This window comes from Pleurodeles waltl, chromosome 12 (assembly GCF_031143425.1).
Source record: "Pleurodeles waltl isolate 20211129_DDA chromosome 12, aPleWal1.hap1.20221129, whole genome shotgun sequence".
Classification (NCBI taxonomy): Eukaryota; Metazoa; Chordata; class Amphibia; order Caudata; family Salamandridae; genus Pleurodeles; species Pleurodeles waltl.
Genome location: NC_090451.1, coordinates 707,494,867 through 707,521,261, shown reverse-complemented (window position 1 = coordinate 707,521,261; position 26,395 = coordinate 707,494,867). Strand labels below are relative to the sequence as shown.

The following is a 26,395-nucleotide window of genomic DNA, read 5'->3' as shown; positions in this document are numbered from 1 at the left end:
GCACATTATTCATCTTAACTTTCACCATCGTTGTCGATGATTTCAATCACGACACCATCGTCGACAAAGCGTCTGTCAGTTTCTTTTTCATCACCGGCTCCAAAAAGGATATTAGAGTTTTCATAGATACTATCAGAGAGGGAGTGGGAGGCTCAGAGCAGGATTCTGTCATGCCTGCTTTTGCCTCTTGAGAGGAGCCTTTAGACGCTAGATAATGCGTCTTTTCGAGGGCCTATTTCTGTCCTTGAGGTGACCCATGTAGTGACCTCTCCCTTTTCCTAGATCTTGGTTGAACGGTGGCAGAAGTGTCATTATTCTCCTTTTCAGATAGGACCACAGTCTTTGTTTTTAGATTTTGGAGCCAAAGCAAAAGACACCCTTCCCTATCCTTAAGTGTCTTTACAGAAAATGTTCTGCAAACTTTGAAATCTCTAACCTGGTGGGCCGGGCGAAAGCAATAGATACATTATGTGTGTGGATCCCCTGAAGGCCGCCTCTTCTTGACACAGGTCCCACAAGGCCGAAATAATCCTTTTTTCAACACTTCTGACATACTGGAACACCACTAGAAGTATTCTAGTAGAAAATGTGACGAAAACTGAACAGAACTCAGGGAGACTCCCTGTCACAAGACGTGCGGTAGAAAACCGGAGGGAAGATGACTCTGCTGGGAGTGTTCTAAATGGTGCTGTTGCCTGATTGGTCGTTGTTCAACTTTGGTCCCTTTTTAAAAAAAGGACATAAATAGGCTATTATGCTGATCTTTGTATTCCCTTTACAGCCTATTATACTGATATATACCGGTTACTATGATACCATTAGACTCCCACTTCAACGACTGGGAATTATTCAAGCATGTGAATCTATGAAAGATACCCCAACATTGGAGAATAGCAACATTTGTAGGACTGTATGTAGAAGGCTTGGTGAGGGGGCGCCAACCCTTAGGACAGAGCAATAGCTCAACCTTGTTTAAATAATTCTAGGACAGGGTTGTCTTCTTCACAAAAAAGGTGTGTTCCATTGAAAGGCATATTCATTAAATTTGCCTGGACGTCCCCAGAAAAGCACGTTGAGCATAGCCAAGAATGGGCTCTGATGAAAACAGGAGACCCCATGACTTTGGCCATTGAATACATGGTGTCCAGGCCCAAACATACAAACTGTTTTGCCACATCCGGTCCATATTTAACCACATCACCAAAATTATACTTGAAGTGGTATGGGAGAATCCATACCACCATCTGCACTATTTCCCATGGAGCACAAGTATACCTCTGTACATGGCAATCAAGGACCCCTGAGCCAATAGATAGTGTGGAATACTTCCCATGAAGCGTGACTACCATGTTGATGTGATGTAGTGTTCATGCCTATCTCTGTTATCAAAAAGGATAAAACACTGTAGTTACACCACAACAGGTCACATCTAGATTTTATCAATATGCATGTTCTTCACAGTCTAAGGTGTGACACTCCACTAAACACACAGCAATGAAGTAATTAATAGAAAGGTGGAATTCAGAGGACAACATCCAGTGTATACGGATATCTTTCCACAAAAACAGCGAAACATCCAAGATTTTAACAAATTAACTTTTAGGCAAATATATCAAAGTCCACCTTAGTCACTAAATCATACTCTTTGGTCTTGAAACAAATTGCAAAACATTGAAGGCAAACATTAAAACTCTAAGTTCCCTGCTGCTAATTATTAGACTGGTAATCAACCATTTTTACTATATGACAGTAGCAAGTGACATACATAAAACAGTGCAGTGAAATGAGGTAATAAAGAAAATCTATTGGAAAAATTACACATCTAAACTTTAACACTTACATGTGGAGTTTCCTTGCATCTGAATCACGCATTTTGCATCCCTGGTCGTTTCACGTGAGTTAAATGGTCGCACTCGAACTGCAACTTTTACAGATGCTCCCGCCATTTTGGACTTCTTGGAGCTCAGACCTCAGTGAAATTGGTGGCTGCTAACTGAAAAGAAAAACAAGATCGTGCCTCTATCAGTTTCTTCACTACTGTATTAAACTGTACCATGTTTACTGTTACAAATGTATAGACAGCTACATATATGTATTAATTATTTCAATCAGTCGAAGCATCCAACTGAGAGTTACCCATTCATGCATCAAAGATCCACATACATTTCGAAGCCAATGTGGAAAAAAGTGTAGGTCTCAAAGCAAAGTGGACCAGTCTATCATTTTTAACAGAAATATAATGATGAATTTTGGAAATCAAACAAAAATACTGCGAAAATCGAAAGGCAGGCAATCATGGAATAATTGGTCAATTAATTTTTTAAAACAAACGCAATAACACATTTGCAGTCAAAAAATGAGAACACAACGTTCCTTTTTTCGGTTGAACGTAAGCTTAAAAGCTCTGGTATACTTTTCAGTACACTTCTTCTGTGGGCTTCCAGATATTTAATTTGTTAGTTTGTGTCATTTAAAAAAATCCTTCCTTGCTAGTGGTCAGTCATGCCTCTTTGTCCCTCTTTCTTCTGTGTGGGAACAGGGACCAACTACTATATAATTACGCTTTGTCCTGTTTATCTGGCATGTAGGGGACTTTTTTATTTTTACTTTGTTTCCTGCTCCTCTCCAGGGAAGCTTCCCTTTTCATTTACAGACCATTCTTGCTCTGAGCTTAACTGTAAACAAGGCTATAAATCAGGCTGTTATCTTGGTCACATTTGGTCTTTGTGGGATCTGTGCACCCTCTCTCAGCTGCCTGTCTCCCGCCCTTCCTTGGCTTGGATTTTCTATATCAAGGGTGTCTGCCTATGTGCAGAGAGCATGGGCGGAGGATCACTTGTAATTGCTTATTGCCTAGGCACCCAGCTCTAGCAGGGCTCCGCAATCCTTAGACAGTGCCCACTTCTGCTCCATACTGGGATCCCAATTGCAGCTCCATCAGTGCACCGCAGTTCACACACTCCAAGCCCTCAGTTGTGCCAGTGCCAAAACCCAAAACACGCTGTCTGCCAGAGCACCTCAGTTCTTATAGTCAGTACACACTGCTTTTCCAGTACTGAGACCTCGGGTGCAGCTCCATCAGTGCACCTTTAGTTCACGCACTTCAAGCCCCTCAGCCAGACCAGAAACCGACTGATGCTGTCTGCCAGAGTACCTCAGTTCTTACAGTCAGTACACTCTCCTGTTCCAGTACTGGGACCTAGGATGCAGCTCCATCAGTGCACCTCAGTTCTACCCCAGTACGGTCACTTCCTTTTCTATGCTGTGACCGCGCTCCAATACAGTTCCGCCACAGTAGCTCAATTCAGTTCCACTGGCAAGCCAATACTGGACCCACTATCTCTCTTTTTTCTCGAATGTTCATTTTTCTCTTTCTTTTCACACTTTTCATTATTTTTCCTTTTTTATCTTTCATCCGTTAGCTTCCTCCCCTTTTCTCTTTTGTCTCACACGTTTGCTCCATTACTTCTCTTAACCTGTGTTTTCATTTTATCATTCTTTCTTTTCCTTTTTTTCCAAATTCTTTGCGACCCCTTCTCTTTCTTCCTTTTGACTGTTGTATTCTTTTCACTTCCACCCCATCTGCAGGGGTGTGGAATTTATTAAAATATCTACTTGTCCACAGGACAGGTTGCTTCTCAAATCTACTTGTCCTGTAAAAAGATCTACTTGTCCCTTTGGTGCCATGTAGTGTGGCGCCAAATTATGGCAGCAATCTCATTATGTAGGAGCTCTGATAATAGCCTCTCTGATTATGCCAGGGCTACTACCATAGTAGGGCTTGAATACTTGCAGTTTCAATCCCTACTGTAGCAATTTCCTTATTTTTCCACCTTTCTGCAGATCTGCATACTGGGGCTGGAGGAAGCAGTAATCAATAGTTCCAGGGCTGGAATGCCTTTGAGTCTGCAAACCTACTAACCTGCATGTTTTAAAGATCTTCACCAGCTTCTCTCTAATATTTTCCCATAATAAGAAAGGTTGGACATTTACTCCGGACAATGGCAGAATTAGAACTTCTTCCAGGGTTGGGAAGCAAGTGGCTGGAGGGAAAATGAACTTGCAAATGCTCAATAGATTTTCACATGAGCAAATCTACACATGCGTATTTGCCCATACTAAAATACAGTTCACAAATATTTTATAGGGGTACGACATATACCATGGGTGCACTTTTGTGACTTTCTTTAAGAATTTGGGGCCACATGTAGGTAGGTTCAGATTTGCGACCCGCAAATTGCGAGTCGCAAATCCGAATGTAGGATGGTGTCCCCGACACAATCTGTGATTCGCAAGGGCTTCGCAAATGCACACCTCATGAATAATCATGAGGTGGGTCGCAATTTGCGACCCCCTTGCGAATGGCGGCCTCACAGGGATGGTGGCCTGCTGGAGACAGCAGACCACCATGTCTGTGACTGCTTTTCAATAAAGCAGTTTTTTTTTTTTTGTAATGCAGTCCGTTTTCCTTAAAGGAAAACGAGATGCATTACAAAAACGAAAAATGAAACGTTTTCGTTTCATTTTTTCAGAGCAGGCAGTGGTCCTGTGGACCACTGCCTGCTCTGAAATTTTTTTTACAGTGACATTCACAATGGGGAAGGGGTCCCAGGGGGACCCCTTCCCTTTTGTGAAAGTGTTAGCACCCATTTGAAATGGGTGCAAACTGCGATTGGTTTGCGCCCGCGTTCGCAAAACAATCCTACATTGCACTGCGAGTCCCAATTAGGAAGGGAACACCCCTTCCTAATTGCGAGTCGCAAACCCGTTTTGCGATTCGGTAACCAGGTTACCGAATCGCAAAACTGGGTTTGTGCATCGCAATGTGCTTTTTGCACGTCGCAAACAGCGAAAGTCGCTGTTTGCGACATGCAAAAAGCTACCTACATGTGGGTCTTGGTCCCTAATTAGGTCTGGTGTTAAAGACATTTTGTTTTTATTAAACTTCTATTTCTCTCTCTTTCGGCTGGCTTTACTGTGAGTGATCGCATTCTTCTCTTCTACAAGGAGCATATTGGCACACAAAGTAGTTTTGTTCAGTGTCAGGAACTACAGTGGCAATCAGTGACGTAACGAAACTGGAGGGTGCCCCTTTGCAAAGAACGTGAAGGAGCCCCCTCACCAGACTCACTCAGGGCAGGTGCTGTGCTGAAGGGGCCCCCTGGAGGCCGGCTGCGGGGCCTTTGTTATGCCACTGGTGGCAACGTGTGCTTTTAGAGTTCAAAAACGTTTTTTTTTTTTTTTTGCCAGTGTTTGTTACAATGTTGAGGGCCTGGTAGCTCCCACAACAATAAAGTGTTACAAAAGCCATGTCAAAACAAGACACGCATTGATGAAACTAAAAGACTTATAAAAATATGTCAGATCAGTTGGCTTTGTCAGTGTTTGTTTATTTTCATGCTTCCCATAATCGTGTTGAAAATGGTTACACTGATTTTCCATTAGAAATATTTTTGGGAAATACTAGCATGCATCAAAACATTTTACTAAATGACACCTCATTTGCATCTAATCAGAGAGCATTCTGGGAGCATTATACTTAGCCTCATAGCCTAAACTTTTCAAACATGTGTATACACGTTTTTTTTATTTGTACTGGAACCAACGTCAGTAGTGAAGTGTGACCTTAAAACATTTATTTACAGCACTCACCCTAATAATGAAGGTTTTCAAATAATGAACCATAAATACAAGTTCGAACAGCATTGTCTTTTGGAAACACATTACCTCAACTGTAGAGAGTTCCACTCTCTGTAAACAGGCAGCCAAAGGGTTTGTGCTGCAGAGGGTTGGGCCTACTTGTCCCAAGGACAAAGTAAACATAAAAACTTGTTGCCCTTGACCTCAAACAAGATGTCCCGGGCATCGGGCTATAGGAATTCCACATCCCTGATCTGCTTTCCCTCCTGAGGCCTAGTGATCAATGGAGCAAAAGGGGCAGTGGCACTGGGGCCCAGAGACCTACAGTCTTCACTCAACGCTAATTAATGCTGTATTTCCCTACCAAAATTCCAGTCAACCATTTTACTTTCTTATTTCAGGACCCGTGACACCGTTACTAAGCCATTTGTCCTCTCTATCTTTACTCCAGACTCCCTCTTTTCTTTCACCCTCCAATCCATCCCAGATGATATTTTTGTTATGGTGTTTTGAGTGTTACATATCAAAAGTATATTTCAAATAAAGGTTTATATAAGTGTATATTTTTCAATATAGAGGAATAAGGTAAATGGAAGCACTTTAGTTAAATGCTGGGCCACTGGAATTATATGGCAGCAAAAGACGAACAATTATGAGGCAGAGTTGACCAATATATGTGGCAAGAAAAGTCAAATTATTAATTTTACTGTGTTAATAGCTCTAACTCAAGAAAATGCAAGACCTATTGCATTGCAAATGCTTGTTTTTTAAAACAGAAATGCACTAAAGAAAACATATTACAGATCATATAAAGGAGTGTCGGTTACATTCAACAAAGAAGTGCTCTAGATTTTATGGGAGAAGAAAGGACACATACATGAAGTACAGAAGAAGACATGTAATCATCTACAATGTGTGACACGTGGACTAAAGAACAGCACTGCTCCAGGGATGTCAATCTTCTTGCCTTTAGAGTGGAGATTTAAGAGGACTCTGTGCTCTCCTGGTACTTTGGCAAATACGCTGCCACTACAAGAATACATCTAAATCAGTTGGTAATAATCAATTAACGCAAAAAAATAATGCACACTGAGTTATTTAAGCTATGGAACACGAAGCAATCTAAATGTCTTTAATTCATAAAAGAGACAACAGTGACAAAAGTAGACTTTAGTCTCCTCAGAATATCTTACACACGTCTATACAGTTCCAAGAAGAAATTCTGCAGCAATATTTAGTGACAGAGTTTTAACACCTCAATATTAAAGAGGGTGATAAAGGGTCCCCGAACAGTTCATCCCACACCTCCAGATGTGCTGCTCCAAAGAAATGATTCCATAATCACAAAATAATTTTGTCTTGTTAAGCACTGGGGGAGAATGCATTTTAAGAACTTGCATGTATATATTTGCCAAGGCAAAACAGAGCATGCAGGTGTTATAAGTATTAATAGAATATCTAATGAATTCAGGATGCAATTAACAAACTACATACTCTGTAACCTCTGCCCTATCTTGGTTGGTAAACCCTTGATAGAGGACTGCCAGAGGAACCTGACATAGTACAAGGGCCCTTGTGGCCCCAATGGCTAAAGAACCTCTGTCATTACATGCCGTATTCCCTGTCAAAGGAAAACACCTTCAAGTAATGTCATTATATAGGCTCCATTGTAGATTTTGGTCAGTCGCTGGTAGTGACCATTCTTGCAGAACAGCAGCAAGGTGTGGGCTAGGGCTGGTAGTCTCCTCTCTGTTTATTTCAACTCTAGCTTGGATAAATCTTTCAACTTTAAGGATTCGTCAGATCCCTGAAAACTAAGCCAGAAGAGAGACATCTGTGGATTCAGTTGGCCATGAAAAACAAAGGCCCGGAAAAACCATCATAATCCCCGAACTCAGTTCCAAACCTTGAAGAGAAGACCTGGGAGGGCCCACCTGGCCATTATCAGGAAACAGATGAACCAGCTTCTCAAACAACTTAAAAGAGGGGATGAGGAGAGGCATAACATCAAAATGGAATTGAAGTATTACATTTTTTTGCTTCCAGACCCTAACTCCTTGATCCCCCTATACGTTATTACAATACAAACTGCTGAGGTTATAAAATGCCCTTTGATGATTCAATGCCTGCGGACAAGAAAGTACTCCTAGCTTTCAGTTAAGGCAATCTTCAGTGAAACCACACATTTAATGTCCAAGACCACTCTAAAAGGAATAATGTCTCTTTTCAATATGCCGTATGGAGGCAACACTGACAGAAGGTCGATATGTGTGTTTTTTAAATAGAGGCAAAATACGTTTTTTTTTTAAATCAACTTTGCAAGCAGAACAAGTTCTTTCAAATTTCCTTTAAATAGGAGATGCTTTAAAATTGGGCCATTGGACACCTATGTACAGAGATTGAAAATACCAATTCCATTATCCAGCCAGATATGTTCATTCTGACAGCCAAGCACAGTGGTTTTTAAACAGTGGTCCAGGGACCTGTAAGGGTCTGTGAAGCCTACTCTGGGGGTCCCCGACTGCTTAGAAAATTAAATATCAACAGTTTAATAAAGTGGATATAAATAAAGAAGTAAAATGTACTAATGAAAATGTTTAAAACGTCCGGTAGTGGTGGAAGAATTTGAAATTGGACGTTTAGGGTAATATCCTCAGATTGATTCATGGGAACAATGCAAGTGTTCCAAAGAGAACATAGTATGGATGATGATGGATCTGTGTGTAGTGTTTTACGGTCCAGATCATTGAACATGTTTATGGCAGGTCATCGGCTTCCAGAAGCAACTCAGTAAGGGTCCCTGGATTCTAATACCGATTCATTGGGGGTGGTCCCCGTGTTCCAGTGGGGGTCCACAGAAGTGGAAAATTTAAGAACCACTGCACTAGATGGCAATGCTATGGTATACATCCCTCAAGTGTCTTGCTACCATTCATGCACGAATGTTAAGACCTTACTCATAATGTTTATAAGTAGTGACTCCTCGTGTCCCCATCAATTTACTGATAAGGAATTGCTGCCGTCACAGCACAAGAGCCACTGGAGAGGTGCACATAAAAGGCAGTCACTTTAAGAATACAGAGGTGCGCGCCTTCAGTAGAGGAGACCGGATAGTCTTGCTGCTGATTACAAAAGCCAACCAGGAGCCCTGCATGCATCATTAGTGGCTGGTGTTGTCTCATCACCAAACCCCTATAATTAGCAAAGCTTCCTTTTCCTTCTCTAAACTCTCACCCTGCAGGACTCCCCGCCAGCTCCTATCACTTGCATTCTTCCACCATGACTTCACTGTTTGAGAGCAACTGTAACAGCAACAAGTGGCGTGAAAGACTCTAAGTGCCAACAGTGAGCTTTAGAGCTATTCCAACAAACAGGACTCAAACAGACGGGAGGGGCAACGTTGAGGAAGCCCAAGCGAGCCCCTTGAGTAGGAAGACCCTCCAGACAAAGGAGCCAATGTCTGGATATATAAGAAAACGTCAGACGCGATATGTGAACTCCTTCAAGATCAGCAAGAGTTCGGGCTAAGAGGAGGTAGCTGTAGAATCATTATTTTTATATGTATGTGTGTGTGTGTATATATATATATATATATATATATATACACACACACACACACACACACACACACACACACATACACACACATACATATATACACACACACAAAAAACTAATGTTAAAGTTATGTTATATTTAGGAATCGTAATGTTAATTTACATTAATAAAACCTTAGTCAGTGACACCTCATTCAGTGGAAAAAAAACAAAAGTTAAAGGGACATTATAGTTAGGTGCGTATGTCACTTAAAACAAACTATTTTAAATTATCAAAACCACAGAAATACACCAGTTACAGTTACCTCAGGAAACTGTACCTCATGCCCTAAATTAACAAACTAACTCGTGTCCCTGCCATGTAGAGTGTTCTCATCAATTATGTCATTTCAGATGATGAACTGATGTTATCAATGTCGTCATAGAACATGGAATGAGTGATTAATGTGCAACTTCATAAGCCGTGCATGTTGAGGGCACGAGTTACAGTGAATTTAGGGTACGAGTTACAGGTACTTCTTTGTTGATGTGATGGTAGCCAATCAGATCTCATCTTGAGATCAGTCGCCTCTGCTGATCCTCGCTGCACAAAATGTCTTTGTTTCAAACAATTTCTCAGAAACTGCTGAACACAATTACACCAAATGTTTACTGATCTAACTATAATTTACATCCCTGCAATACACTGCTCATGACACTAATGACATCATCCAGATCTAAGGTACGTCTAGACCATAGGTACTCAAACATTTTCCCATGGGCCAAAATTTTGGTGAATGGTGTGGTAACCAAGGGCCACACTGATGCCAGTAGGGCGGTCAAGGGGGCAGGAGTGTTGGGGGGTGAGTGGGGCGGTGGAGCAGTGTGTGGGGTAAGATGGGTGTAGGGCAAGCAAAGCATGTACATCTAATGGCTGAAATGAACTGCAAAATGTCTAACCAGACATGGGGTGAAGCTCAGCTTCCCCACTTGACCAAATTGTGTGATCCTTGCCAATTGTTTTATCTAACTTTCCCTCTTTTTAATTCATTATCACATAGGAGGACCATGATATTCAGGAGTTCAGGATGTAACCTGTACAAAAAGGTCTCCTGTGTTTGATTTCATAAACTATAATGTGGTCTATGTAAGATAGCAATCCCAGGCCACCCAGAGGGGGAACGACTCCAGACCTGCCTCTTAGTTCTTAGTTGTTGTCAGCGTGTGGGGGAGCATAAATGTTTCTAAGTTCATGTTTGACAACTATCACTTTTAAAAAATAAAAACTTCTTGATGCAGCGGATATAAGCTGCTTTACTTGGAAGAAACAGTCTTTGCCTGTTAATTAAATACACTTTTGAATTTTGAAGAGACTTTATCATATGTGTAAACATTTTCTGCACAATATCTTTAAACATTCCTAAACTTAAGCAGTGCTGTACACCCTAATTACTGCATCTGCATTTAACTTTTAAATAAATGCCCGTTTATTTTACATATTTTTAATGTGAGTGCAGAGTTGACTAAACAGCAACGTTGATGGGGGCCGCGTGTAAAGGTCAGAAGGGCCGCATATGGCCCCACGGTGTACTTTGAGTATCCCTGATCTAGACCTACTTTTCAACAGCCTTTTTACTGCGGAGTAAGCTTTAGCAGCAAGCTAGGCCTCCTAATGGGTCTTGGGAGTGTGAAGGGAGTGAGCCCTGTGTGAGTGGTTGTACACAGGGCGAAGACGGCACGCAGCATATACTTTCCTGCTCGTGCCTCATGGATTGCACACAAGAGTTCGACTATCCGTAAGAGCTTTATTACAGGGCAAAGGTTGTATGTAGTAGGCGTTTACTCTCCTTTAAGACCTTGATTGCCTGGAGGAAATAGGCTATCCATGATAAGTTGTGTAAAGGAGTGATGACTGTATGCACAAGGAACTTGCCGAACCTTGTGTGCTTGATTGCCAAAAAGTGGGTGGTTATCTGCAAAGTGTTTGGTACAGGGTGAAGGTTGTTTGTTTTTAGGGTCTTCATCAGCAAAGGGGCCTTGGCTGTCTTGAGATACTAGGCTCTCCATGGAGGTGTTCGGTCGAGGGCGACAACTGTGTGCAGAAAATACTTTCCTACCCATGCCTGGTTCACTGTCCACGAAAGGTTGACTAACCACAAAGAGTTCAGTAGAGGGCAAAGGCTTTGTGTAGTAGGGGCCTAGGCACAAATTAGGGGTTTGGTGTCTCAATATAATGGGTTTTCCATGAAGAGATGTTCACAGGGCAAAGGCAGCGTGCTGCAGGGGTTTGGCCACCCATGTCTGGCTGACTGACCACATGAGGTCAGCTATCCACAAAATGTTTGTAACAGGGGGGGGGAGGCTGTACGTGGTGGGAGCTTGGTTAAAGGTAATTTATGCTTCACATGAATCTGTGCTGTTTAGTACTTACTTTCATATCTGAAATTCTGTACTGGATTATAGAGTAATTAGTAGGTTGGATTCCATAATCAATTATGTAACTAGTGATATCATCAATGATTTGAGATATCACTGATTCAGTGATGTCATCAATGTAATTGACCACAATTTGAGTGATGTAATATGTGAGGTTATAACCAGTGCATGGCAGAGGCCAAGTTATAGTTAAGCTCGGTAAATTATGACCCAGTGAATTTCAGTGATTTTTTGTTTTAAAACAATACTTTTTATATTATTACAAGTCTTAAATATAATATTGATTTAACTTTTGTTTTTTCTGGTAAAATCAGTTTTTATTTTTTTTACGTAAAGTAAGTTCTTATCACCATACCTAACTATAATGTCACTAACCTTTGCTTTTTTAGTGAATTTCTGTTTTTTTTATATCATATTAATCCAACTCCCTCACCAAGTATAACTTCTGCCATGTACTGTAAAGATTTGGATGCAGGGACTGGCCTGTGGACCAGCACAATACCCAATGCCATCAACCAATCCGTGCAACCCGCAAGACCATATAGGATGCCTCGCTAGGACCCAAAGGAGTACCGTGGAGCCCGCAGCATGGTTAAAAAATGTTTTGGTCACACAGGGGGTCAAGGTACCCCTACTCTGCCACCTTGTATCTTTTTTTATTTTTTTGAATCTCACAACACGGTGATCAAGTCCTAAGTCCTTAAACAGGAAGTCACAACATTTCTGTTGATGTTACAGCAAACTAATGAGATTGCTTCGTCCCACTGAAATGCTAGAGCACCGCAGGACTCCTACAGGACCAACTATTCATATTATTACTACATTTTGAAATTACATTTCTCAAAAGCCACGTAACAGATTTGGACCAAATCACATAAAGCACAGTTGGAGCAAAGATCTACATTTTAGGCACATTTGATGTAATTCTGTTCAGATGTGTTTATCTAAAACACTTTCCAAAATGTATATGTGAATTTGCATGGAGAAAATGCATGTTGAGGCTCCCACCCCTTTTTCACCCCAGCCTCCGCTTGACAGATCAACCTGAAACTTTCTGGGAAGCAGTTGAGACAGATTAACGTTTTTCTGAAGTTTGTGAAGATTCATTGAACAGCCTTAAAGTTATTGGTGAAACGTAAACTGTTCTTCCCATGGAAACTCAAAGCTAACTACAACTAAACAGTGGAAACGGTGATAGATAGCTAGATATACAGATAATGAGCTGCAACACATCGCTTCTGATATTAAGATTAGTATAGTGTAAAGGTCTTCAAACTTTTTAAGGTTGCACTCTATCCAGCTTAAAATAATTTCATTGGCCCACCTCAAAAAATACATTTTCTCACAAATGAGTCTATAAAGTTTTAATTACTCCATGCAAGGTGCTTCAGGGCACAACCTATAGCAATTGTAAATAAAATTGAGCGAGAGGTATTCTATTGAAATTTTTTTGACATACTGGATAAAATTGCAAGCTACCAATATTTTTCAAGTTAGATTATAGGGAAGAGGTGTATATTAAACAAATATCACAAAAGCAATGGTTGTCTTTTTGTTCTTATAATATATCCAATATGTGGTATTAAATAGACTATATACTACAATACACTAAAATATACTATACATACTACTATAGCCCATATACTACAATATACTAATATATACTATATGTACACTACAATAAACTATATACTACAATATAATAAATTATGCATACAATAGCCTATATATTACAATATACTAATATATATTACAATGGCCTATATACTACAATATACCAATATATACTATACATACTACAATAGCCTATATACTAATATATACTACAATAGCCTATATGAACGAGTTACTTACCTTCGGTAACGACTTTTCTGGTGGATACATTAGCTACCTGTGGATTCCTCACCTCATGAATACTCCCATGGCGCCAGCATTCTACGGAAATCTTCTTACTAGTCTCTGCACGTCGACGAGGACGTCACTGTCTCGCACGCGACGCCGTCTGACGTCATACAGGCAATAAGAGGTCCTCGACGACGTGCGGACGTCAGTACCAATCATTTTTTACGTGCATGAGAACAACCAGGCAATGCAATGAAAGAACAAAGCAACATCCATTATATTGTAAAAATACACCACATTGTATGAATAACTGTAAATCTTTTTTTTTTTTTTTTTTTTTTTTTATGTACATATATATATATATATATATATATATATATATATATATATATATATATATATAAAACTCTTTCTTTTAAAAATATATACACACACCAAGTATATACATAAAGATATATACACATATACCTATATATATATATATAAACATATTATATATATACATCTATTGCACCCTCAAAGATCAAGAGGAGCGCACTCAAGGATTACTTGGCAAGACCATAAAGGCAACGGGGAGGCGGGTGGGACCGTGAGGAATCCACAGGTAGCTAATGTATCCACCAGAAAAGTCGTTACCGAAGGTAAGTAACTCGTTCTTCTGATGGATACAACTACCTGTGGATTCCTCACCTCATGAATAGAGTCCCAAAGCAGTACCACGCCCGGCGGTGGGTGCCTAAATGGTCAAACCAAGAAATCCTGCAGCACTGACCGTGCAAAATGGCCGTCCCTTCTAACCTCAGAATCTAAACAGTAATGTTTTGCAAAAGTGTGAAGGGACGACCAAGTTGCGGCCTTGCAGATGTCGACCACAGGAACACCTCTGGCTAAGGCCGAAGTGGCCGACTTAGCTCTGGTGGAATGAGCTCTAATGCCCTCAGGAGGATCCTTCTTTGCCAAAGAGTAACATATTTTAATGCAAAGAACAACCCACCTGGATAGTGTTCTCTTGTGGACTGCCTTTCCTCTCCTCTTGCCCACGTATCCAATAAACAGCTGATCCTCCAGCCTGAAATCCTTTGTTCTATCAATAAAGAAACTCAACGCTCTCTTTGGATCCAGACGGTGCAGTCTTTCTTCCTCTTTGGAAGGATGAGGCGGAGGATAGAACGTGGACAAAGTAATTGCCTGAGCCAAATGGAAGGGTGAAACAACCTTCGGGAGGAAAGCAGCCTTGGTCCTCAACACCACCTTATCCCCATAAAAAGTTGTATAAGGGGGTTTTACTGATAAGGCCTGCAACTCACTCACTCTCCTTGCTGATGTTATAGCTATCAGGAAGACTGTTTTTAAAAACAAATACCTCAAGGGGCAAGAATGCATAGGTTCAAAAGGGGACCCCATAAGGAAAGTCAGGACTAAGGACAAATCCCATTGCGGCATAACGAATGGCTTTGGAGGATATTGATTTAGAAGACCTTTCAAGAATCTGATAACAATAGGGGATTTAAATAAAGATGGTTGGTCTGGAAGACATATGAAGGCTGACAAGGCCGATAAATAACCTTTAATGGTAGCCACTGCACAACCTTTCTGCGCCAGAGATAGAGCAAAAGACAAAACGTCCGATAGATGAGCTTGTAAAGGATCAATCTGCCTCTCTCCACACCACGCAACAAATTTAGACCACCTATTAGCGTAGATAGATTTAGTGGAGTGTCGCCTGGCCGCTAATATAACATCCACTACCTCAGGCGGGAGAGAGAAGGAACTCAGGTTGCCCCGTTCAATCTCCAGGCATGTAGGTGCAGACTCTGGAGGTTGGGGTGTAGAACCTGCCCCTGCGACTGCGAGAAGAGGTCTGCCCTGAAAGGGAGACGGAGCGGCGGGCACGTTGAGAGTTGGAGAAGGTCGGAGTACCACACCCTCCTTGGCCAATCCGGAGCTATTACGATTACTAGAGCCCGGTCTTGGCGAATCTTCCTCAATACTCGAGGAATCAAGGGTATGGGAGGAAACGCGTAAAGCAACTGGCCGCACCAGGTCATTTGAAACGCGTCCCCCAATGCTTCCTGCATCGGATACTGAAGGCTGCAGAACAACGGACAATGCGCGTTCTCTCGAGTGGCGAACAGATCTACCCGAGGAAACCCCCACTTCTGGAAGATTAAACGGACTTGATCTGGATGGAGACGCCACTCGTGGTCTGCCGAGAAGTGGCGACTGAGACTGTCCGCACGCATGTTCAAGACTCCGGCCAGATGGTTTGCTATCAAGCAAATCCGATGGTCCTTTGCCCAGGACCATAGTCGAAGAGCTTCTCTGCAGAGAAGGTACGACCCCACTCCTCCCTGCTTGTTTATGTACCACATCGTGGTAGTATTGTCCGTTAGGACCTGTACCGACTGACCACGAAGGGAAGGGAGGAAGGCCTTGAGAGCCAGACGTACAGCCCGTAACTCTAACAGATTGATGTAAAAAATCTGTTCCTCTGGAGACCAAAGACCTTTGATCTCCAGATCCCCCAGATGAGCTCCCCACCCTAGAGTGGAAGCATCCGTTATGACTGTGGCCACTGGTGGCGACTGCTGGAACGGTTTTCCTTGTGAAAGATTGTTGCTTGCAATCCACCACTTCAAATCCACAGCAGCATCTCTGGAGATCTTGACAGTACCCTCTAGATCCCCTCTGTGTTAAGACCACTGCCTTCGGAGGCACCACTGAAGAGCCCTCATGTGCCAGCGAGCATGCGTGACCAACAGAATGCAGGAGGCAAAAAGACCGAGCAGACGAAGGACCTTGAGGACTGGAACTACCGCTCCATTTCGAAACATTGGAACCAAATCCTGAATATCTTGAATCCGCTGAGGCGGAGGAAAGGCCCGACCCAATGTCGTATCCAGTACTGCCCCTATGAACAGGAGGCGCTGAGAGGGCTCCAGGTGAGATTTGGGCTCGTTCACCGAAAAGCCCAGGTCGAACAACAACTGGGTTGTTGACTGCAGATGACGCAACACAAGCTCCGGGGACTTGGCTTTGATCAACCAATCGTCCAAGTAAGGGAATACTGCTATCCCCTTCCTTCTGAGCTCTGCCGCAACCACCGACATCACCTTCGTGAAGACTCGAGGTGCTGAAGTAAGACCAAACGGAAGGACCGCAAACTGGTAGTGTTGCGATCCCACCACAAACCGGAGATACTTCCTGTGTGACTTGAGTATCGGGATATGAAAGTAAGCATCCTGCAAGTCGACAGACACCATCCAGTCTTCCATGTTCAACGCCAAAAGCACCTGTGCTAGGGTCAGCATCTTGAACTTTTCCTGCTTGAGGAACCAATTCAAGATCCTCAGGTCCAGAATTGGTCTCAAACGACCATCCTTCTTGGGAATCAGGAAATACCTTGAGTAAACTCCTTGACCCCTTTCCTGCTCCGGGACCAACTCCACCGCGCCCTTTAAAAGGAGGACTTCTACCTCCTGTTCTAGCAACAGGAGGTGTTCTTGTGAACAATACGAAGGGCGGGGCGGGATGAGGGGCGGAAACTCCCGAAAGGGAAGGGTGTAGCCTTTTCCCACAACACTGAGAACCCAAGTGTCCGACGTAACAGTCTCCCATTTGGTGAGAAAATGCTGTAATCTTCCCCCTACAGGAGAGGAGTGAGTGGGAAATGGTGGAAGCCTAAGGCTGCTTCCCCTGCTGCACCCCGCCAGAGGATGAGGAAGAGGCAGAGTGCTGCTGAGAGGCTCCCCTGGTGCGGACCCTACCCCTCCCCCTAAAAGATCTATAGGGATGGGAAGAGGCAGGTTGCTGATATCTTCCCCGAAAGGAAGAGGAGGAAGAGCCACGCCCAAATCCACGAAACCTCCTGAAGAATCTGGAAGAGGCCGTGGAAGAAGGAGCTTGGAGTCCCAACGACTTAGCCGTGGCCCTGCTCTCCTTAAAACGTTCCAAGGCCGAATCAGCCTTAGCCCCAAACAGTTTGTCCCCATCAAACGGGAGATCCAACAATGTGGACTGTACATCTGCCGAAAAGCCCGAGTTACGTAGCCAGGCCTGTCTCCTTTCCACCACAGTTGTGCCCATTGCTCTGGCTACCGAGTCGGTGGTATCCAGTCCCGTCTGGATAATTTGGGTCGCAGCAGCCTGGGCATCAGAGACAAGATCCAAAAGACCCTGGGGAAGCTCTGTAAACGAAGAGGAGATGTCATCCATCAGAGCATGAATATACCTCCCCAGGATACAGGTCGCATTAGTGGCTTTTAACGCCAGACTGCAGGACGAAAAAATCTTCTTCGACTGCGCCTCTAGCTTTTTTGAGTCTCTGTCCCCAGGCACCGTCGGGAAAGAACCAGGCGCTGATTTGGACGAACAGGAGGCCTGCACAACCAAGCTCTCCGGCGTAGGGTGCCTAGATAGGAAACCAGGATCAGTTGGAGCCGTCCGATACCTCCTGGCCACGGCTCTGTGAACTGCTGGGGAAGATGCCGGCTTCTTCCACACCTCTAAAACCGGATCCAGCAGAGCGTCATTAAAAGGTAATAGAGGCTCCGCCGCGGCTGAGGCCGGATGCAACACCTCTGTCAAAAGGTTTTGTTTCGCCTCCACCACCGGCAAAGGCAGGTCCAAAAAACTAGCTGCCTTCCGTACCACTGTATGAAAGGAAGCAGCTTCCTCGGTATATTCCCCCGGGGACGAAAGGTCCCACTCAGGGGAAGTGTCCAGCCCACTGGCCGACTCCAGTCCATGCAGCCCATCACCCGAGTCCTCTAGCTCTCCTTCCTCTAGGGCTCGTTGGTACTCCTGCTCCTCTAGTACCCGGAGAGCACGCCTCCTTGAATGCAGTCGTTGCTCAATCCGCGGAGTCGACAACACCTCCGGCGAAGTCGGAGATCGGCGCCGATCTTCCGAAGCCACCGACGCCGCATCCGGCGCCACAGGTAACTTCGGCGCCGACTGAAGAGCAGATGAAACGGATGGACCCACCGGAGTCACAGGCCGAAATCTCGACGTCGACGGGATGGAAATCCCTGGGGCCAATCCCTCCGAAGCCATCGGAGCGGCCACCGGCGCCGACACTGGCGCCGAGCCCACGTTCCCAAACGGGAGAAAGGGCATAAAGGGTGCCGGCCGAAGAGGCGCAGGATCACCCAAAGAAAAGGCCAAAGGCCCAGCCGGAGCACCCCCTGGAGCCATCTGTTGGAAGATGGCATACATCGCATTCAAGAATGCGGAACTATCGGCTCCAGGGGTGGGAAAAGCCAGATACTGGGGTGCCTGACTCGGAGGCGACCCCGACGCCGGCCTCGGCGTCTGCGCCGGAGAAAACACCTGAGGCTCCAATACCTCAATCACCGACGCCTGTCCAGGCGAAGTTGGAGACGTCGGAGAGAGCAACGGCGTCGAAGGATGCGGCGTCACCGTGGGGCTGACCTCCCATGTCCTCCGGCGCCGATCCGGAGACCTGGAACGAGCCTCCCTTGAATGACGCCGAGATTCTCTACGGCGCCGGGAGTCTCGATGACGCTGATGTCTTGGAGAAGACTTTTTCTTGTGATGCTTCTCCTTTGACTTGGCCATAAACAGCTTCGCCTCGCGTTCTTTAATGGCCTTCGGATTCATGTGCTGACACGAATCACAAGTCGAGACGTCGTGGTCGGAGCTCAAACACCAAAGGCAATCGGAATGAGGCTCCGTCACCGACATCTTGCCTCCACACTCACGACAAGGCTTAAATCCAGACTTTCTCTGCGACATTATTTCCACAGAGAAAGAGTACGCAGCAAGATATACACTGTAACCGCAAGAGTAACAGTTGCTCCCTCGAAGATAACCGTTTCGAATGCACGGAAAAAAGGGAACTGACGTCCGCACGTCGTCGAGGACCTCTTATTGCCTGTATGACGTCAGACGGCGTCGCGTGCGAGACAGTGACGTCCTCGTCGACGTGCAGAGACTAGTAAGAAGATTTCCGTAGAATGCTGGCGCCATGGGAGTATTCATGAGGTGAGGAATCCACAGGTAGTTGTATCCATCAGAAACTAAATTATTATACTATATATACACACACTACAATAGCTATATACTACACTATACTGAAATATACTATACATACTACAATAGCGTACATACTACAATATACTATACATACAATAGACTGTATACGATATACTATACATACTATAATAGCCTGTATACTACAATATACTATACTAGCCGATATACTCCAATATACTAAAATGTACTATACATACTACAATAGCTTATATACTACAATGTACTAACATATACTATATCTATTACAATATAAACTACAATTTACTATATGTACTACAATAGCCCATATACTACAATATACTATATATACACACACAATAGCCTATATTTTACAATATACTATATATACACAACAATAGCTTATTTACAATATACTAAAATATATTATGCCTACTACAATAGCCTATATAATACAATATACTAAAATAAACAAAGAAGGCAAAATAAGTGAAGGGCTCTAGATGGCATTCAAAACTGATGTTCATTCTTGCCTTATATGAATTGTATTCTAGTACTCAGCAGATAATTACTGACTGCCTTGCACTGATTATATTTTAACATCAAGCACTTTGAAAATTATGATTTTTGTGCCCCGAAGCTTATGTGTCTAAAATCAAAACCACAAATTCCAAAATGCAATGCATTCTCGGATAAAAGACCATGACTGTTAGAAAGTGTTCAACAGACAAGGGAGTACTTTTTGCAGATGTGAACATGTTTAACTTTCCAAACACTGGAGTTATATTCAGTTTTTACTTTTAAAATCGCATTCCAGTAAAGGATTACCAACATGCTATTGGCTGACCTGCCACCTTAAATACAACTATTCTAGGACAGGTTTCACAGCTTAGCTGTCGCCAGAAGTTACGATTTTACTCAATACATACAGTATATTGTTAAATGCAAAAGAGGAATACGCCCACAAGAATTTTACTATGTAAATGCAAGGAGATAGGCATCATTTTCTTACAAAAAAAAAAAAATCACACATATTTTGGGTTTGGTAGCTTCAATTGACAAATCCTGGTGGGGGTGGAAAAACTCCACTAAAATAATTCTTGCTATGCCCTCTCAAAAGGGTTTGGCAGGTGGGATGATCTACCAGCCCTTCCAACTTAAAAAAACAAACGCTACATGTATAGATGCACAAAGAAGCGTGTTTGGGTCAGTCTCTTCTGTGTATTTGAGTGTCATTCATATTCTACTTCTGCACATAACAGCATTCTACATGGAACAATGGATAAGCCCATTTCTGCCATCGACTCTGTTGGGAAGAGAGACATTTTACATGATCACGTGCACATCCCCTTGAAAAATCAGCACCCTTGAGTGTCCGGGCTGCTGACCAGTTTTCTACTTTTTTCATTTTATGTCCCCTTTCAATTTTATACTTAAAGAGCATCCTGTAATTCCCAAGACGACTATATAGGAGCCGGTCACCCCCTGGGTATTTCATATGCAATGTGCTGCATCGTTGTGTGGCACAACTCTTCCGGAACTGGATTTTGATCTTGGAATTGCACCGTCAGTCCCAGACTGGGGAACCAGAAGTAACCCTTCCAAAAATGCTCACACCGCTCCATTTTCCTTCGTCTCCCCACACAATCTCTCTTTCCATCTATCCATCCACACTCTCTCCTTCGATCCTCTTTATTCTCCCTCTATTTGATCACTTTCTATCTACCTTTCCCCTTTTCCCTCTCTTAAAGCCTCCTTGTGCTTGTTGCAGTTAACCTCTGGTTGCTGGGTAACATGACAGAGGCAGCAGGAACAGTGATACCTCATGCACTTTAGCCGTTTAAGATGGCCACCCAGTGCAACGTTTACCAAATGGCCATCTTGGAGAGGCAGTGCATAGAGAAGTATTATTTTTTCTTTGCTCCAATGTGGCTAACATCTAGGTTCTAAATCTGGGAGCTAAGTTTGAACTTTACAACAATGATACATCCTACTTTTATTCTTTATATGCTTGTTACGTTTGTGAATCTGTTTTATTGGGGGTGGGTAAGAGGTGAAAGCAAGAATGAGTCAGTGGGCTGATGAATGGATGTATGAGTACAAGGGTGGGTAATAGAATACATGTATGCTGACTTACTGAGTGCCTAAATTCGCCAGTGATATAGCTTGAGAAGTGATATACATTTCTGTGGAAGCAAAGAACTGTAGAATATATTGATGTAGACTAAAAGGTCGTATAACAGTTGAACAGTCAAACTACACCTAAAAAAAACATGGATGCTGACTGTTCTCCTCCCAGCTGTGCTGCTGTCAGAGAAAAACAACATAAATTATCTAGATAACTATGACACTTTAATAGCATTCCAATGACGTGTGTGCCCCTGAAAGTTCAAGCATAGGCAGCTGGATAACTAAACAAAATGATCACGGCTGCAGGAGGTCAAGCAATTTTTTTGTGGAAGCACACAACTTCTGCCACATCAAAACATGTATTCCTGACTCCCAAATGTGGGTGCAGCCAAAGTCCCTCTAGTGATGCTCACATAATTGTTTGGTGACAGCTGCACTGTTAATTCAGACCCTCAAAAAACTACGATACAGAACCAATGCTGGTAGCTGCACAGAACAACCTACATGAGTTAGGGCGGGTAAAATAAGACTACGATACAGAATGAGCACTGGTACCTGCACAGGACGTTCTATATGAGGGCCTGTCAAAGAAGACTGCGATACAGAACCAGTGCTAGTAGCTACACAGCACAATCGTTATGAGGGTTTGTAAACGAAGATTACGATACAGAATGAGCGCTGGTACCTGCGCAGGACGATTTATGAGGGCTTGTCAAAGAAGACTGCAATACAGAACCAGCGCTGGTAGCTGCACAGCACGAATGTTATGAGGGTTTGTAAACGAAGATTACGATACAGAATGAGCGCTGGTACTTGCACAGGACAATCTATGCGAGGGCTTGTTAAAGAAGACTGCGATACAGAACCAGCGCTGGTAGCTGCACAGCACAATCGTTATGAGGGTTTGTAAACGAAGACTACGATACAGAATGAGCGCTGGTAGCTGCACAGCACGACCGTTATGAGGGTTTGTAAAGGAAGACTACAATAAAGAATGAGCACTGGTACCTGCACAGGACGATCTATATGAGGGCTTGCCAAAGAAGAAGACTATGATACAGAATGAGCGCTGGTAGCTGCACAGCACAACCGTTATGAGGGTTTCTAAACGAAGACTACGATACAGAATGAGCACTGGTACTTGCACAGGACAATCTATGTGAGGGCTTGTCAAAGGAGACTGAGATACAGAACCAGCGCTGGTAGCTGCACAGCACAATCGTTATGAGGGTTTGTAAAAGAAGACTACGATACAGAACAAGCGAAGGAAGCTGCACAGAATCATCTACATGAGGGCTTGTCAAAGAAGACTGCGATACAGAACCAGCGCTGGTAGCTACACAGCACTATGGTTCTGAGGGTTTGTAAAAGAAGATTATGATCCAGAATTCGACTTTTGTATCCTTTAGGAACAAAGTCTACACCGAACAAAGACGGAGATGGGAAGGGGCAGATAATTCTCACACATCATTCTCGTCCACCAAATGGCTGACCACAACTCTTTACTCCTGTGAGCAATCCTGGAAGCCCGGTTCTTACAAGTGATGGTGGTATTAAATAAACTAAGAAGTCACGTTCCTTTCTTCCCGATTAATGGTCCCATTTCCTAGAGTAGCCACCAAAATAACAATTGTGATTTGGTGAAACAATATTTAGAGACAGGAAGAAGATTTGTGCCTCAAAGCCAAAGGTAAATTCCAATAACAGTGAAAAACACCATATCATCATGAAAGTGGTGTACTGTGACGCAATGCAAGCAAAATGCAACAAGCATTTGCAAAGCCAAAAGGTCTCACCTAAAAGAGCTAGTGGCATTGGCAGCGTTTTTCAGTCAAGCGGTACAGCAGCGTGGATGTTTTGCAGTTTGGCTAAACTGATGACAAAAAGTATAATGCAGCCCAGACTAATGCGATTTTATTTTTAAAGTGCATTAGCGCTGGTGCATTATAGTCCATTTTAATTATTTATTTTTAGCCATGGTGCACATCAGCCACACTGCCATTCAGCACGGCTACAGGTCATTGCCAAAGTCAGCAATACCCATGCTGTACAGCATGAACAAAAGGCAATGGGGGAGCCAACAATCTCAAAGCCAAGATCTATTTGCTTTGCCAGTGTTTGTTATGTCTCAACACAACACCCCTTTGGCTATGAGCAAATCAATCAATCCTGCGAAAGAGAAAAAAATAGGACATATGGAAAGCAATTGCAATGCCTTAGTGAAAATACATTTGGGAGCAGATAACATCTGTTGCCACAGTAAAAGCACATAACATCCTTTGTCACAATAAACACCCATTTTGAAAGAGAAAAGGACTCATTTAAAGCGTGTGTGGCATATTAAAACATGGCTGCCAATGACAAGAGGTTCAGAAAGGACAACAGGGAAGAAGAAACAAGCATTAGCAAAGCCAGTAGGTCTTTCCTTTGAGCTCTAATAGCTTTGCCACTGCCTTTTGCTTATGCTGCACAACACTGCCAAAAATGCTGATGCTGTAGAGAATAAACAAAAGGTTAAAAAAAAAAAAAAAAAAGTGTGATGACACTGCGCCATTTTGTAGGAGTGTGCTGGCATCACGACCCACATGTGCAACGCTGATAAGGCCCAGTAAATAAAACATATCATTTATTCCTGGGAGTTTACTCCTAGATCTGGAGTAAATTCCCAACTTTTTAGAAATTCAGATGCACTCCCCAAATCTTTGTGTAGATGAGATGAAAATGCATGTTCACATGTATAAATATAGTAACTGCAATTTTAAAAATATTTCATTTTGTTCCCTCAAAATATCATAGTGGAGAACCCACTGCTATAGCATGAAAAATGGCTCAATATTTTAGACGCTCACCATTGACATATGCGGTGATCTGCATTTCAGAAGTTTGAAACCCAGTTGAAGGAGTCACTCTTCCACCATTGCTACAGCAGTCACTGAAGTTTGGTTATATTTGGTAACACTAAAATATTTTACATTCAGTGTGTAAAAACAGCATAAGTGCAGTAACAAGCATTGGCATAAACAATCGGTCTCGGCAATGGGAGTGCCTAATTACAAAGTCAGCTAAAGGGGGCGCTGCTTTTGCACAGCAGAATTTTTATTTCTGACTTTTTAATGAACGGATGTTTGCATTGGTGAGAAAAAATTGTGATTTGCAGATCAAATGACCTTTATATTTGCTTGATGGGCATACTGACATAGTGAACCTTGCCATATTGTTAACAAACAGGCAGCAGAAAGCCCATTGTGTCCTGAAGCTAAGTACAGACATATAATGCTGCTCTGTGGATAGGATGGGGCCACGTCGTTGAACACCCCCGCCAATGGGTGCAGACACTGGAACAGATGTGTGCATTTGTGAGAAAACTTTCTGATTTGAAGCTGCTGTAAATGCCTAAGATAATAGAATGTAAAACACAAATATGGAAATTACACCAAAAATGTTTGCTTTTATTACCTGCATATTTGTATTTGGATACGTTGAAAACATTACTGAGTATCAGTCTGCGTCTATAATCCTTAAGAGGAGATACCCTAATACGCTGTCACGTATTAGCTTGAATGCTGTATGAATTACATCGTAACTCGCATATTAACGGTGAAGAAGCACGTAATTTTGAGGAAGACTATTTTGCAGGGATGGCTGGACATGAAAGGTCAAACACCACCAACACTACCACCCCTATCCAGAAGAGCGAGCATGCAACAATATCGGACTCTTCTGAAGCCATCTTGATATCAGTTAATCCTCAGTCTGTGGACATTCGTTTTCCACTTGTTAATAATAACCATTTGCCTCACCTTAACATGGCAATATAAAAAAATAAAAATACAGGCCTTTGTCAGTTTGTATAGATTTGTTATGAAGCTACGCCTGTCACAAGGTGGCCCCCAGTAGTGTAGCGTAGGGTGATGGTGATGTCAGTGCGACACCAACAGTTGTGCACAGGCAGCCTTTGCTTGTGTTTTTAGGCGTCCTTCGGCTGGCTGGCATAAAAGGAGGGATAGTGGAGAGATAATGTACTTTGTCACTGCTCTTGTGGAGGGGTAAAAACCGGAAGATGCATGACAAATGCATGCCATGGACACATGGGGAGAAAGAATAGGAGATCAACAATGGAGCCAGCAAATGGGAAGCCTATGGGCGGACTGAAGCCCAAAAAGTAGATACAGCATGTTTCTTCAAGACATTGTTTTTAGGTCTTGGCTGTAGTTCGTGCATGCAATCTATTTTTACCCTTATGTTTCACTAACTGTGGTGAAATTCTTTCCTCATTCAAGTCAGCATGCAGGCAGTCTATTTGTTCTTCATAAAACTGTAAAACCTCACAAATTATCAGATTTGATCACAAACATTTTTAAACTACACTGGTGAAGTCATAACGTATAGAAGGAACAAAAAGCACTGTGGGACCGCGTTCCGCAAGCACTTTGAAATACAAGCAGTGTAGCCAGAAAAAAGATTTTCTCCATCTGTTCCACATGCTGGTAGAACAGACCCACATCAGAACAAAGACTGCTCACAGTGTTTGTTAGTTGAAATTAGTGTAAACTTTGTTCACTTCTTCCTGTAATATCTTGGGAGTCAATGATACAAAAACCAGTGCACGCCTTTACATAGTGCTTGTTGGCCTCTCAGTAAAACCAACGTGAGAATTTAGAAGAGGTTTCCTCACCTCTCCCCGAAGAACCCTCAAGTCATGCATTAGTAAAGCCAGCGAATCTACAAAACTTTTGTTCAACTCTCCCTGTAGGATCCTGGGGTAAAAGCCGTGTATCTTCAAGACTTAGGTTACC

General features: G+C 42.9%; 1 protein-coding gene across 2 annotated transcripts in view; it reads right to left on the bottom strand.

Annotated features, from left to right (window-relative positions):
• LOC138266930 (kinesin-like protein KIF1C) overlaps positions 1-26,395 on the bottom strand; it is a 272,097-nt gene that overhangs the window by 224,759 nt on the left and 20,943 nt on the right. The window contains exon 2 of one of the 2 annotated variants that reach the window (XM_069215707.1): positions 1,841-1,993. In XM_069215707.1, the coding sequence (XP_069071808.1) occupies positions 1,841-1,946 (106 nt within the window). In that variant the 5' untranslated portion in view covers positions 1,947-1,993. The remainder of the gene's footprint in view (positions 1-1,840; positions 1,994-26,395) is intronic. The other variant, XM_069215708.1, reaches the window with a different exon arrangement.